This window comes from Cariama cristata, unplaced genomic scaffold (genome assembly GCF_000690535.1).
Source record: "Cariama cristata isolate BGI_N322 unplaced genomic scaffold, ASM69053v1 scaffold9827, whole genome shotgun sequence".
NCBI lineage: Eukaryota > Metazoa > Chordata > Aves > Cariamiformes > Cariamidae > Cariama > Cariama cristata.
In genome coordinates this window covers 1-14,585 of record NW_009624972.1, presented here as the reverse complement: position 1 = coordinate 14,585, position 14,585 = coordinate 1, and the positions used below count along the sequence as shown (strand labels likewise).

Sequence of the window (14,585 nt, the reverse complement as noted above, 5' to 3'; positions counted from 1 at the left end):
ATTAACAGCTAAAGCAGATAAGAAAAATAACAACTGAACTTACTGGGGCTTTACAAAATGTCAGCTTTGTCTGAAAAGTCTTAATCAGATTACCTAATTAAAATTAAAGATAAAAGAGGGAGCAATGTTGTTTAGAGTCTTGCTCCACTTCTTTTTCTATTTCTGTCTCCTAAGCTCAGAATCTGATTAGTATATTTAATTCCATGAAGCATCATGACTGGTCTACCTTTAATCAGCCTGTGGACATCCACCCCTTTTTCCTTCACATGTTGTAGAATTCAAGAAAATAATTTACCAACTTGGCAATATTCCTACACAAAACATAAGATACAATGTTCATGCTATAGTATCAACACTGGAATGATGTTATTTTTCAGGTCTTTACACATATCCAATATGAAAAATGAGATAAAAGAAGTATGCTTATAGGGACTAGTACAAAGTTTGTAAAAATGTCACAATCCATATTGTACTTAGCTTACATGAGATGTCATTACAACACATGAGCTTACAGCTTGGTTAGTAGTATCAATTTTGCTTTGCGTTTAAAAGCCTCATCTGTTTTTTTCCACTTTATGAAATTACTATTATTTGTAAATTATTAAAAAATTTCAAAAACAGACAAAATACAGAATATTTACAAATTATATACTGAATAGAAGTTAATTCTCAATAGTATACAGACAAATTGGGGGAAAAGGCATCTCCAGAAGTTTCTGCCTTGTACAACTACATGTAATGAGTACTCTTTTTGCTTTGGTACCTTTGTAGAAGCAAGTGAGAAGACAGTGAGATCATTATTACACAGTGTGAACAGAACCTCTCTATTTTTAGTGGTTTAAGGAATACTATTTTCTAAAGTACTGCATTAACTCAGTGGCAAGAAATAGTATGCTTGCAAAGCTGCAGTCTTTTGGATAAGGCAAACAACTCAAATCTTACGGAGGTATTGCCCTGACCATATTCCAGTCAGAACCACTACTCTCTGTTTAATTGTTGCTAAATTCAATTTGGCACTTTTCTAAATTGCTCTAGTTACTACACAACTACAGCATTATGGCACTTTACTTAGATATTTCATATGTAATCTGCAAACACTAACTCTCCTTCAGAAAATTTCTCTGTATAGGTATTTTCAAATTAAAATTCAATCCTACAACCTACAAACAGGTCAGATTAAGCAATAAAAAGCCATGAAAAGTTTCACTTCAAGTAAAAGATCAAAATCACCAAATTAGTTTTCTTAAAAAAGAGGTATTTGTCATCATCTCTGTGAATGGTTCATCTGTTCGGGAGGGAAAAAAGAAAACTTAAAGGCCTGTGGTTTAGCTCTTGAAAATGCATATATATAAAAAATTGTTGCAACACCAGAAGTTATTAGAACTGAAAGATCACTAAAATACTCGTCTCAAACTCAAGAGATTACTGAAGTGTTGTTTTCTTTTTCAAACTAACCTTTATCTGCTTTTTTCATGCAGGAAAACTAAATTTTTCAAATTACTCATTAGCATTGTAATTGTGGATATATATTGTTTATACAGATTCTCAATTAAAAAATAGTCTGACTGTTAACATCAGTATTGGTTATGGGTACTTTCTTCTGAGTTTCATAGTTACAAACCCATCTCTATAGCAACCCACCATAATTTCCTACATGAAAAACTAGTATTAGGATGGGTCTTACACACGTATTTTTAGTTACCTGAGTGTGACAAGTTATTTATCTTTATGCTACCTATATTTGCTCTTCGTTTTATCCTCCCTCTTCCATCTTCTCGTCATTCCTTCCTTGTTCATCTTTCTTAATGTATAATCATCATAGTACTATTTAAAAATGCCTTCCATTGCTTATCTTCCACCACTGTTTGCATACTGTCCAATGTTCTCCTTTAATTGCATGAACACAGTGCAACTTCCTTCTGTCTCACAATTTTTTTAAGATTAATTGCACTGATAACATGCGGTCTTGCTGGTAGCTGTAGTCCATTACAGCTTTTCATACCTCCCCTTCTCTGGAAAACCAATTTTTAAGGGAAGCAGTGTATTGCTTCCTTCTCATTTCCAGATGGCTCAACAGATAACCTGATTTTCTTCATCTGTAGGTATACCTGAAACAAGGGAGAGAATGAAGTAATGTAACGATTTGTCAACTGTTCCAAGTCTGTCAGAAATGCTTCTTGCTTTAAGGTTTGATATGCACTGCCTTAAAAACAAAACAAAAAGCTGCTGAGCATAGTATGACACTGGATGGAAAACAAAGAACTATTAGGGTTTGTAAAACATTTTTACTGATTCCAGTTTGCAGAGAACTTTAAAACAAATTTGACATCATTCACTGATTCAAAAATATTCAAATTCCTCTGGATAAACAAATCACCATAGGATAGCAAGTTAATGTTTACAACTATCATTGTGTTTCTTTCAGGTCATTTTCATTTCTTTTAATATCATTGCAATGACTGCATAATAACAGACTACTGAACCATTACATAATGACATTAATAATAAAACCAGTATACTTTTATAACCTTTCATTTGGAAACAATATTCAAGTTAATATTCTTTTCAATAACAGAATAAATTAAGGCACAAATCTGAACTATAGCATTAAATATACATAAGTAAATATTTTAATTCATACATTGCTTTCCCAGTCTTACAGCCGGGGTTAACATATTTCTTTCAACTGTAGAATTCTTAGTAGCAGTAACAATAACAATCTTGTGTCTCCATTTCCATAAAAGAACTTTGTACATATTTTGAGATATTATGTCTTGTTTAATTAATCTACTTTTCTCCTCCATTACTCTATGGTTCCATTTCTAATTTTCAGAGAATGAAACACTCACTGCCTAGGGTCAATAAGTACATTATTATCTTATAAAAATATCTAACATTCAGGCTTTTGGGGATGGTTCTCCAAAACCTTTTTCATAAACAGAGTATTGTGTTACATGTTTAAATTCAGGCTGATGTACAACTGGGTAAGTGCAGGCCAAACAGACTGGAGGGGTAAATACTCTGCTTGGAGGGCTATTAATATAAAAGACACAAAGCACTACATATTCCCCATTTGAGTATGCTATTAGCTTAAAAATAACCATTGTTGGTAAGACTTTCAGCACTCAATGTTGATTTTTGCGCCGGGCAGAATTTAAATGGAGACAGGAAAAAATGAGAAAGAAACAATTAAGACAAAATAGGAGAATGTAAATACAGAGTTCAAAGGGCAGGCAAGGTCAGACCTCTTTGTAATGCTGGGATTCCTTCCAGTGGGGGACAGGAAATGCCAAATCAAGCATTAAAAGCATAATAACAAAAAGCATAACAATTTGATTCTAAACCAAAAAAGCAGGCTATGCACAGCAACATACCAATTTTACCTATTTCTTGCTTGTTTGCTTGGGATAATCACTGGCTTGTCCATTTCTAACTCAGATCTGAAAAAACCTACAAAGGTTTCCATAGTTCAGCTCAGGAACCAAATGAAAGGCTCAAAAATTCATGTGGTTGCACATTTACTAGATAAACAATTATTCCCAATTTATTACTAAGCATTGACTAGAAGTAGTAATTTAGCACAAAGAAATCAATTATTTGAATTAAAGATTAGCATCCATTCCAATCCAATGTTTTATCAACTGGTGTGCAATAGCGCGACTTGGTGGTACAAAGAAAGAATGCTGGTTTCCTTTAATGAGAACTTCCATGACCTGCAATAAAGACAGATTTTTTCTTCTTTAGAAGATAATATTATAAACTATATGGAATATCATATTGCATTAATGCCGGAATTATCTTACTATGATGACCCATCAGTCTATCGTTACTACAGCTCTTCAAGAGCCACTACCAGATTCTCCAAGACAGATGCAGAGGAAAAAACCACACAGGATTCTTTGTGAATTCTGACAGTTATGGGCTCAAATGTGCCTCAAAGGATACCTTCTTTCTAATACAACTGTGGAGACTGACTGTTAATATATTTAAGCTCTTTGTAAAGCCTTTTCATGGTAAGGACCACCAGATGGTGCTCTACACTGTTCCATGAATTTTTAATTTTTTTTCCACATGTAGCGCAGAAGGAAATGTGTTTTGTTGGTTTTCTGAAGCAGCTGCAAGCAACATGGGAGTACACTTTTAGTTTAGCATATTTCTGAAGTACATTTATTTCCAGTTCTAGGCCAACCTGCATACGACTAGCTGTATTCAGAACTAATGCTCATTTAAAATAATGCTCTCAGTGTTGTCAGGAACATACTCACATTAGGTGATTTAACTTTGCCTTCAAGTTGACTTACAGAGTCCAAACACTTGCAACTGCTAGGCCAAAACATGGTATTATTAAAAGTTTAGCTCATAAGTAGACTGTGGAAAAACCTTTGAAGACTATGTTGTGTAAACAATCTTTCTTTTTTCCACTCACGAACTTAAGTATTTCTGTGAAAGTCTTTTTTTCCTCTCTTTTATTTGACTACACTTTAAATACTCAGGAAAGCTAAGTGTAGAATTTCCTACTAATGTATAGTAAATTGCATTCAATACCAGAGTATTAAAATAGTACTGCATGGAAAAAAGACGTTCAAACTAATGAATTCCCAGAGTTTTTACCTAAACTTCCTCCTTCCCAGCAAATCTTGTAGCATGCTTGTTTGGAGAAACACAGATGATGACTGCTATCAAATCCTACTTCTACCAAAATGAAAAGCACAGGCTTGCTAAGGAAGTGAGTTAAAATAACAATAACTTGGATAACTTCCAAAAGGAAAAGGTGAAGAGCTAACTGGCAAATATGTCATAAAATGGGCTTGCAAGTCACTCAGAAATTACTATGAATATCTGCCTTTCTCTCGTGTGTAATCTACAATTACAATACAATGCAACTGGAGTATGATATAATGGAGATTATACATGCTCATTCAACTTGCAGAAAAAAGTAAGTACCCATTGTACACCAGAACCAATACAGTCACAGACTAATCAATACAAGAAGGAAATTAAATTGAACTTTACCTGTTCTCTAGAGAACCAGCGGGCATCCTCTATTTCATTCTTGTCAACTTTAATTTCTGTAGACACTGCAACAGCTAAGCAGCCAATCATTAGGGAGGAGGGCATTGGCCATGGCTGACAAGAGACATACTGAACATGGCCAACTTTGACTCCAGCTTCTTCTTCTACTTCTCTTCGAACAGCATCTTCTATTGTTTCACCTAATCAAAAGGGGCAAAGAATAAGCACCTGATGAAAATACTCCAAGCAATGGTTACATCCTGTGCTTTGAACTGACTGAAAAGATTTGAAACTGCTCAAGATAATTATCCATAGAGATCTAGTTCACAGATAAGGGCACAGACATTAAGCACAAGATATAGAAGTCTAATAAGGTAAAACTAGCCACCAAAGCAAAATGAAACTTTGAAAATAAAGTATGAAAATTTCTCCATCATAATATTTATTTCCTGAATTTATAATTTATCATACACGTAAACTATTATTACCGTACCTAAAATGTCAAAAATTGGGTAGGAAATACACTGTTCCTTTAATTACTTCTGAAATGCTCATCTGTTCATTTATAAATAACATTGTGTTAATTTTTAGATTTTCAGTATGATTGTAACAGCATGTAATACAACTTGAAAATCAATATTTAAAATTACAGTAGTAAGAAGATAGAGACTTAAGAAGACCTGTACGTATTTCTGCATTTTATCATTCACTTTGCGTGACTCATTCTTCAGTGTTCTAACACATATAGGCAATAGTCCAAACTTAAAAGTGCAATGGAAAGCTTTACTTCCATATTCACAGAAAACTCCTAGATGTGTATGTGGTGTGTTGATGGTCATAGGCTTACATATGCGTACATCTACTGTGCTGTAACTACTGATTACAGGTTCATTAAAGCAGATGGGCAATGCATCAGCGATAGAAGTTTTAGTTCAGCTATGTTCAGTTGATTAGAAGTTGATGGTAATATCAGCTACTCTTTTAATTCAGTTTATATACTTGAATTCAGTATCAGAAAGTAATAAGGCTGGCAGAAGAGAGAAAGGAATGAAGAAATAAACATCCTGACTCTTTTCAAATGATACCTGATATAAACTTATTTATGCTGTCACCGTATTTCAGCTGTACACAGTTACTGACTATAGTTATACACTATAATTTCACTGGTGACTAAGAAGTATTCCCAATATAAGAATGTTTTACTAATTGTTCTGCAGCTACTAATAATTGTAACTAATTGCAACTACTATTGCTGAATACAGCTAGCAAAATGTCTATTTTTCTTTCAAAATGATATAATTTCTGCTTATCTTCCATATAATCAATCAGGCCCTAAACATGTAAGCATATATTTAACTTTATGTTAACTTTAACTTAAGCTTTAACTCTTCCTTTGCCAAGTATCACCAAAGAAAGGACCTTATATGTGTTTTAAAATGTTTTTTCACTTAAATACGTGATTTAAGAATGTATGATGAGAAAAATACTTTAAAATTATACTTATTCAAGTTGCTTTTTGCTTTTTTTATAAATTAGCTGCTGGAAAGTACAGAACAGGCACATGCATTGTAACAACTTACCTAACAGGAAGCAAAAATATTTATTTGACGTAGCACTGAACACATTTCTGTATTATTTTCAATGTACTGATACGTGAGAAAAACCATTTGGTAAGGGAAAATGAAATTACTCACCAGGTTCTACAAATCCAGCAAGACAGGTAAACATTCCTGGGGGAAATCTCTTCTGCCTACCTAAAAGGCAGTGGTTCCCATCTGGATGGATGACTTGCATTATCACAACAGGATCTGTAAGGGACATGAAAGGAATATATTTCAACACTTGAGGGACTTAAAAGCAGTACTAAATTTCAGCCTATTTGATACCAATGCATGTAAATACAAATATGACACCTTTAAGTGAATGAAATCAGAATTGTGTAGATGCCCAGAGCAAGTTGTTACCTATTTCACTTTGGTATTCTTTTTTTCCCTGCAAGGTATCTGTTTCTCTTATTTAGCAACCTACATGCTTAGCAGCAGTTTACTAGCCAAGGCTTGAAATACAGGACATAAATTACCTGCAACCAAAGCACACAATCTCTTAAGAGTATCAGTAATACTAACCTAGCTATGCATCCAGCATATAGCAATAATTTCTGCAGCAAACGTAAGTTACTATCACCTCCTCTGCACACACAAGTCTGTAGAATGTACTTTTGACCGAAATACCAAAGAAGAGCCAGCTACTCTAGTTACAACGTAAATAAACTTTCCACTTTGTTGACTGTTTGCTACTAATCTCATCTGATGTTGCACTTTTATCTACTTTCTCACTGCTAGTTATTTTATGCATCTTTTTCTTTCTTGCTTAATATTTCCTCCTATCGGTACCATTCCTTTTGCCATGCCTTTTTGCACACTGTTCATCTATGATCTTTGCCCCCTTTTTATTGTTATCTAGCTCTTAAGAATCTCAAAGTTTTGTTTTTAATTTTTTCTATCTACCTCTGTCTTTCTGTATTTTTTCTCTTGTTATGCTTTTTCATGAGGTTTTTTTTTGTCCAAAACACTAGTATTTTCTCTGTATGAAAAGGCTTGATTCAGCAACCACTATAAACAATAATTTCAAAGGTTGTTGTCCCATTCAAGTTATCTGCCACATGGCACAGTGTAGAACACGCAATGTTGCTGTCTGTAAACTTTCTTCAGAGAAAGGCATCAGTAGAAAATGCTGATTCATCAGTCTTTCTTATATAATCCCATTCTTTCTCTAACTTTGTTGTGCTACAGATTGTAAAGAAACAGCCATTAGTATTTTAGCAAGCTTCATTACAGTCCATGAGACAGAAGAATACGGCAGAACTACTACGAAGATATACCTAGAGCATGTACGAGAACACGAGATTCAGAAATACAACACATACAAAATCCAGAACTGTAATGGCAGAAAAGACGACAGGGTACGGGAAGGAAAGGTGATCAAAAAATCACCAAATGATCTAAGAAAAAGGGTAAGGTTTTTTTTTCCTTCCTTTTTTCCCCATCAATAACATAGTACACTTCCTTTGCAACACATGAACAAAAGAATCTATAGAAAAATGTCCATATAAGCTTATATTCTGAATAGAAAAAGGCCTGGCAGTTTGCGACTGACAATGAATAATGAAAGCCAGTGAAGATTGCTAAGACAGTTAAAGTGGCACTACAGGAAAATGAGCACTGTATCAGAGATTTTATAAAAGGCCGAATTTGATACAGAGCTTTTTCAAGCTCATATGGCTTGCAGAAAATGATATGCCGAAAATCAAAAAAAAGCAAAATGTGACCTTCCTATTGTTAATATCTCATTTATGTTGTTGGAACTTCTAATTGGTATTACTCCATTGCAATAAAGATTGGTATTGTCACAGCAGTTCTTTGTCACAGACTACTGCAAGAAAGAGAAGCCTGAACTACTTAATCCTAAATACAGCTGACACACACATATTCTGGAGAGAGACAAGTATATAAGACCCGGGACAGAAGCAAGTAGCTGAAATAGCTAAAAAGAAATTGATTTACATGTATATATGATTACAATCAAGCCACTTTTGACCAAGTTTATCCTACAATATTCTCACCAACTCTTGGATATGATGTGTTGTGAACACCTTGCAGACTGGGACAATCTTCTTTTAAGCAAGTTTTCTTGTAACCTCCTTCCTCAATCTTGGTTGCACTCCCACATGTTGGGCAGAATCGGTAGCGGTTGTGCCATGCTAGAACAGATCTAGCCTGTGCTACTACTCCTTTAAAAGAATACATTGAAAATACACAAAATCAAATACTACTTCGTGTAAGCTTTTAACAGTTTAGAAAAAGTAAGTAGTAAAGTTTAACATAAAAATCAAAGTAAGACTATGGCTTGAATTGTAATCTACTACAAGAGAAGATGAACAACATAAGTTATTCAGATCTTTTTCTTTTTAGCACAGTACGTGCAATAGAACGCAGTACTATGTAGCAACAGACCAATTTATGCATTCAGAAACAAATTCATCCAGATCGATATACCCTGTTTCTCACAAAAGTTACTTTGTCTGGCCAAAGTGCCAGAATTATATATTACACTTTTTTTCAGACTACAAATTTAGGACTACTACAGGTATTGACACTATAATGCATTGCTCCATTTAAACTTCAGCTGTAAGTCAAGCTTGCCTTTTATCCTTCTGTAAAAGCAAAATTGATACAACAGCAGTTGTTAACAACATGTCCATAATGACATTCATTCACTTTGGGATCCTGACTTTCCAACGCTTGCTCACACTTTCCTTCTCAGATGAGTTTCCAACACGTTCTTATTAAGCACTTCGTTTCATTTCTTGTAATGAAAACTCAGTAATGACAGATTTTTTCTTTGTTTTAGAGCATTAATGTGCATGCATTAATATTTATAAAACCATGATGATCAATAGATTTTAAAGTCTCATACTTGCCATTGCAGATGTTAGCCCTTTGCAACTGCACAAGTTCTTACATACAAAATTGTTCACAAAAGCACTCACAAGCTTTTAAAACTGATATACTTCTAAAGCCACTGAAATTGCAGTAGTTTGTCCTTGCATTATACCTCAGTGAACTCCAAAGCATATTTTCCTGATTACACATTTGATAACCAATGCATTTTATGCATCTTACCGGCTTCTTTTTCAGGTAGCTGCAGTAGAGCTGGCATTGGTGGGTGAAGAAAGTAACAGTCCTCACGCTTCTGTTTAAATTTCTCAGCAGAAACAGAACCTACGCTAAGAGCAAACCAAGCAACTAACCCATCCTCTTCATCTTCTTGCAGAACTCTTCCATCGCAAGGAGGCAGCAGGTTCACGTGGAACTGAAGTTCAACACCAAGAAAAATCAAGGTGCTTTCTTCACTTTGGTGCTTCTTCAAGCACTGCTCCACATCTTTGTAGTACAGTCTGCAAAGCCTTACTTCTGGCTGATGGGAGCTCCCTATTCCCTCACCCAAAGTAACCAAAGGACTTAGATTTGAGAAGAGGACGTATACTGTAGTTGGATGGCTCTGTTTTTTGCTTAGCCACTTGGAATCTGTTCTTTTATCACTCCTTCTGTCCAGAAGAGTCAAGCCAAAATAATTTTCATATTCTTTCACTTCATTTGGCAGAAAATTAGGCCTCTGCCCACCCTTCACATTGGCCAATAAATTAGCTATGTGCTTGTACCCCCAAAATTTAGCAATGTCCAGAGCCGTCTGCCTTGATTTATTAACGATGGACCTGTCACACCTACAGAAACAGAAAAGAACAGTGGTTACCAGGGTAAATATGTTTAGGAAGAGTCCTGATGCTGTATTATTATTACTTACAGCATATACCTCTGATATTTTTAAGGTGCAAGAACTTTTAGACACTCTGCCTACACTGGGACACTCTAGGCTAAATACTTAGCATTACGGTAATGAAAAGTAATCATACTTCATTTTCTTTTGCTGAGGTTGGATTCCACATTTTTGTTGATCCACTCCAGATTATCACCTACCAAGGTTCACGCAGAACTACAACAGCAATGAATTAATTAAAATCCCACACATTGTATCATGGGAGAAAAAAAAAAAAAAAAGGCCTCAAGATCATTTACAGATGGAACTTCGAAAGCCAAGCTACAGGTCTCTTCTGAATAGCCAGTAATAAAATAAAAAAAAAAAAAAAAAGAGAGAAATTTAACTAGCATTACTTTCTAGAAGCTACCAAAAGCAGCATCAAAACATTTACAATAAAGTATTTACCATTAAATATGAAACAAGAATACAGCCTCTGCTTAGTGACAGAAGTAGCACCCTTACAACTGCGGTGCTGGTCCTTGTAAGGATCTCTTTGTTACCAAAACATCTGCAAAACAACACAGATGAGGAAACACTGCCTCCTGATACATATATTAAAATATTAAGAAAAAAAAACCCAAAATACCTGAAATAGACTGGGGTTGATTGGGAGGTCATAAATAATGCACTTTTATTTTTTGTCAATTTTAACTCAAGTAGATAAGTAAAACAGAAATTTCACTGTAAACTACCCATTATAAAGCAGATGTGGGCCCAGACTCATCAGTTTTTAAAACCAGAAGATTCCAGTACATTCATGTTAATGATACACAGTAACTGTACCACAGGTAAGACTATTTCACTTGAGATTTTATATTAACCTTACTAGTTTTTGAGGGAGTTTGAGAATACTTCAGAAAAGCATTCAAAACTTAATTTACAAGTTGCTGATGCTAAAGAAACTACTGTTGCCCATGAGAGGTGGGTCCATGAGAATTTCATGAAGTTCAAGAAGGCCAAGTGCAAGGTCCTGCACATGAGTCGGTGCAATCCCAAGCACAAACACAGGCTAGGCAGAGAACAGATTGAGAGCAGCCATGAAGAGAAGAACTTGGGTGTCCTGGCTCACAACAAGCTCAACATGACCCAGCAATGTGCACTTGCAGCCCAGAAAACCAACCGTATCCTGGGCTGCATCCAAAGCAGTGTGACCAGCAGGTTGAGGGAGGTGACTCTCCCCCTCTACCCCACTCTGGTGAGACCCCCCCTGCAGTACTGCCTTCAGCTCTGGGGCCCCCAACACAAGAAGGACATGGACCTGTTGGAGTGAGTCCAGAGGAGGGCTACAAAGGTGATCAGAGGGCTGGAGCACCTCTCCTATGAAGCCAGGCTGAGAGAGCTGGGATTGTTCAGCCTGGAGAAGAGAGGGTTTCAGAGAGACCTTACACCAGACTTCCAGTACCCAAAAGAGGCCTACAAGAAAGCTGGGGAGGGACTTTTTACAAGGGTAGGCAGTGACAGGACAAGGGGCAATGGGTTTAAACTGGAAAAGGGAAGATTTAGGTTAGATGTAAGGAAGAAATTCTTCTCTATGAGGGCAGTGAGGCACTGGAACAGGTTGCCCAGAAAAGTTGTGGATGCCCCATCCCTGGAAGTGTCCAAGGTGAGCTTGGACGAGGCTTTGAGCAACCTGGTCTGATGAAAGGTGTCCCTGCCCATGGCAGGGGGGTTGGAATTAGATGATCTTTAGAGTCCCCTCCAACCAAACTATTCTATGGTTCTACAATTTATCTTTAAAGATTAAGTCTCCTTTAGGCAAAAGCTTGCCTAATTTCCTATTTAATTTCCTATCTCTCAGCCCTGAATTTTGTTCTGATTTTGTCTTCTCCCTTCTATCTTCTTCGGTATGTGCAGATTGTGATCAGGCTGCTATTCAGTGCCCACAACAGTGGCCTGAACTCTAGAACACGAAGATCTTTTTTTCCAGTCTACAAACATTACCTGTAGCTTCTCAAACACGGATGAATAAAAAAAAATACTGACTAGCTTTCCAGGATTAGTCTCTTGAACGTTATATAGTATTACCTTCACAGACATTCATGTTTATATATCCAGCAATTTTATTTGTCCAAATTATTATTATGACTAAGCATTAAATAAAATGAGACCAATAAGGCCACAGTATGACCTCAGGAACTGTATTCAATTGCCTAAGAGAATGGTCCTGAAAGGGACATTTGCAAGCAGATATTCACTCTTTTTTTACAGTAAACATAACTTAAAAAACTGTTATCCTATTTACCAAACTGACAAATGCCCCCAAACCTCAAAAGATTCCTCAATACACAAGTGATTACAATCCACAAAATCTGCCACTGAGATATTCCTTTACATGCTAGAACATACTGATCACAGTACAAAACAGTGGTTCATCTGACACTCCATGCTGAGCCTCAGCACAGGGCACACCACAAAAACAAGGTGGGATGATCACTGGATGCTGTGGAATCCTGTGCCTGAAATTACTCATAACTACACAATGAACTAAACTTGCTTGGTTCTGTAATTAGAGTGCAGAAAGTAACTGGGTTTGATAAACGTAGAGCTCAGTTGAACCACAACACCTGACTCTCACTCTTCATTTTGAAACATTTTCCATTGGAAATATCTGGATCCTGACTTTATTCAGGCTTCAGAAGAACCTTCTTTGGGGTCTCAAGGAGAACACAGAAGCATTCTTTGCTTTTCTGAGCACCTTGAAAAACTAGAACTACAACACTTGACTCGGAGACAGACAACAAATATGATAGCAATTTTTTGACAAGCCATGAACATGCTCGGTGTCATATTGATTGAAGAAAATAACGTGACAGCTCACAGAGGAAGGAGGAAGTGAATTGTCCAAAAAATAAGAGACGAATTAAATTCATCAATCTGTAACTTTGGCAAAGGTGTGTTTGTTACATCCTACTTAACAGTCAGTATGCCAGCAAACATTCTGCGTTGTAACGAAGACGCAAGTGGATCATAAACAAAGTTTAGAGAAAAAGTCTAAGTGGAACAACCAAATATGCCAAATTTATACTCAGTATAGTGGTCAGAATGTGATACAAACTTTATCCTACTATGTTGGTCTCTGGAAGGAGTGATAATATATCCTTGAAGATCAACTAAATAATTTTAGAGATGCTCCTAACTTTTTTTAAAGAGTTTCTCAGCAAATATGGAAAGTATGATGCAATAGCAGAATCCAGTTATAAAAAGACATAGAGTATATTTTCCGAGTTTTAACCCTGAAAATGCTGCCACTATCTTTCAGGTAAATTTACTTCTCTGAGATTAAGCTGAAATAGGCAGAAAGGGATTCAGGTTAGAGCTCTTCAATGGGATCTACTAAACAGCTTACCCTTCTTCAAGCAGAATCCGCACAACCTCAAGGTGTCCATTTCTGGCACCATACATCAGGGCTGTCCAGCCATTATCTGCAGCTGCATTGGTAAGTGACGGAGAATGACGGAGCAACGCTTTCAGCTTGGCTGCATCTCCAACAGCAGCAAAATTATGCAGCTGAGAAATCAGGTCCTGACGAAGGTTCTTTTCAAAGTCTGCCATTGTGTCAACTAAGTTAAAAAAAGAAAACAAAAATGCCTGAAAACACATCCACTATTAGTAAAGGGATTTAAGTAAAAGAATTAATGCCATACAGATAACCAACCTCACCAAAAGTATGGACACAACAGTGAAACTCTTGTAATTAGTATGACACTGTTATTCCCAATCAAATCTTAGTCCCACACATCTCCAAATACAGTGAAATTTTATCCTAATAATCAAGACTAGTTTTAAAGAGGCTTAAAGACAGAACGATTTTGCTGTGAAAACAAAGTTTCTTTGAGCGGGAAAAACACTGTTTTGGTTTCTGGTTTCCCGACCGCACACACACAAGACACAACACTACAAAACTCCACTCCAAGAAACGAGTCTCAGATGCCTTGGAAACAATGACAAACAACCGCAAGACGGCAAGTCCCTCTGCAGGCTGAGGGACTGCTCCAAGCAGCGACAGACTTTTCCGCAGCACCCCCCCCCCCCCTGCCGGCGGCCGCCCACCACTCCGCCCCGGGCCGGGACCGCTGCTGGCACCCAGCACCCGCGCAAAACAACGAAAGCTCATATTCCGCCCTGCCCGCTTCACGACCATCTCCCACAGACACACACAAACGCACACCATTTTCTCCACCGGACCCAAAACA

At 36.6% G+C, this 14,585-nt stretch overlaps 1 protein-coding gene across 2 annotated transcripts; it reads right to left on the bottom strand.

Annotated features, from left to right (window-relative positions):
• Nucleotides 1–3,602: 3,602 nt before the first annotated feature.
• Nucleotides 3,603–13,944, bottom strand: NUDT12 (nudix (nucleoside diphosphate linked moiety X)-type motif 12). 2 transcript variants are annotated; one of them, XM_009703415.1, is made up of 6 exons: nt 13,739–13,944; nt 9,696–10,297; nt 8,636–8,803; nt 6,708–6,821; nt 5,014–5,213; nt 3,603–3,713 (listed from the first exon to the last, which is right to left on the bottom strand). In XM_009703415.1, the coding sequence occupies exons 1-6, from the start codon at nt 13,942–13,944 to the stop codon at nt 3,603–3,605; spliced, it is 1,401 nt and encodes a 466-aa protein (XP_009701717.1). The 2 variants fall into 2 exon arrangements, with proteins under 2 accessions (XP_009701717.1, XP_009701718.1); XM_009703416.1 differs by having other exon boundaries at nt 13,793–13,944.
• Between the last annotated feature and the right edge of the window lie 641 nt (nt 13,945–14,585).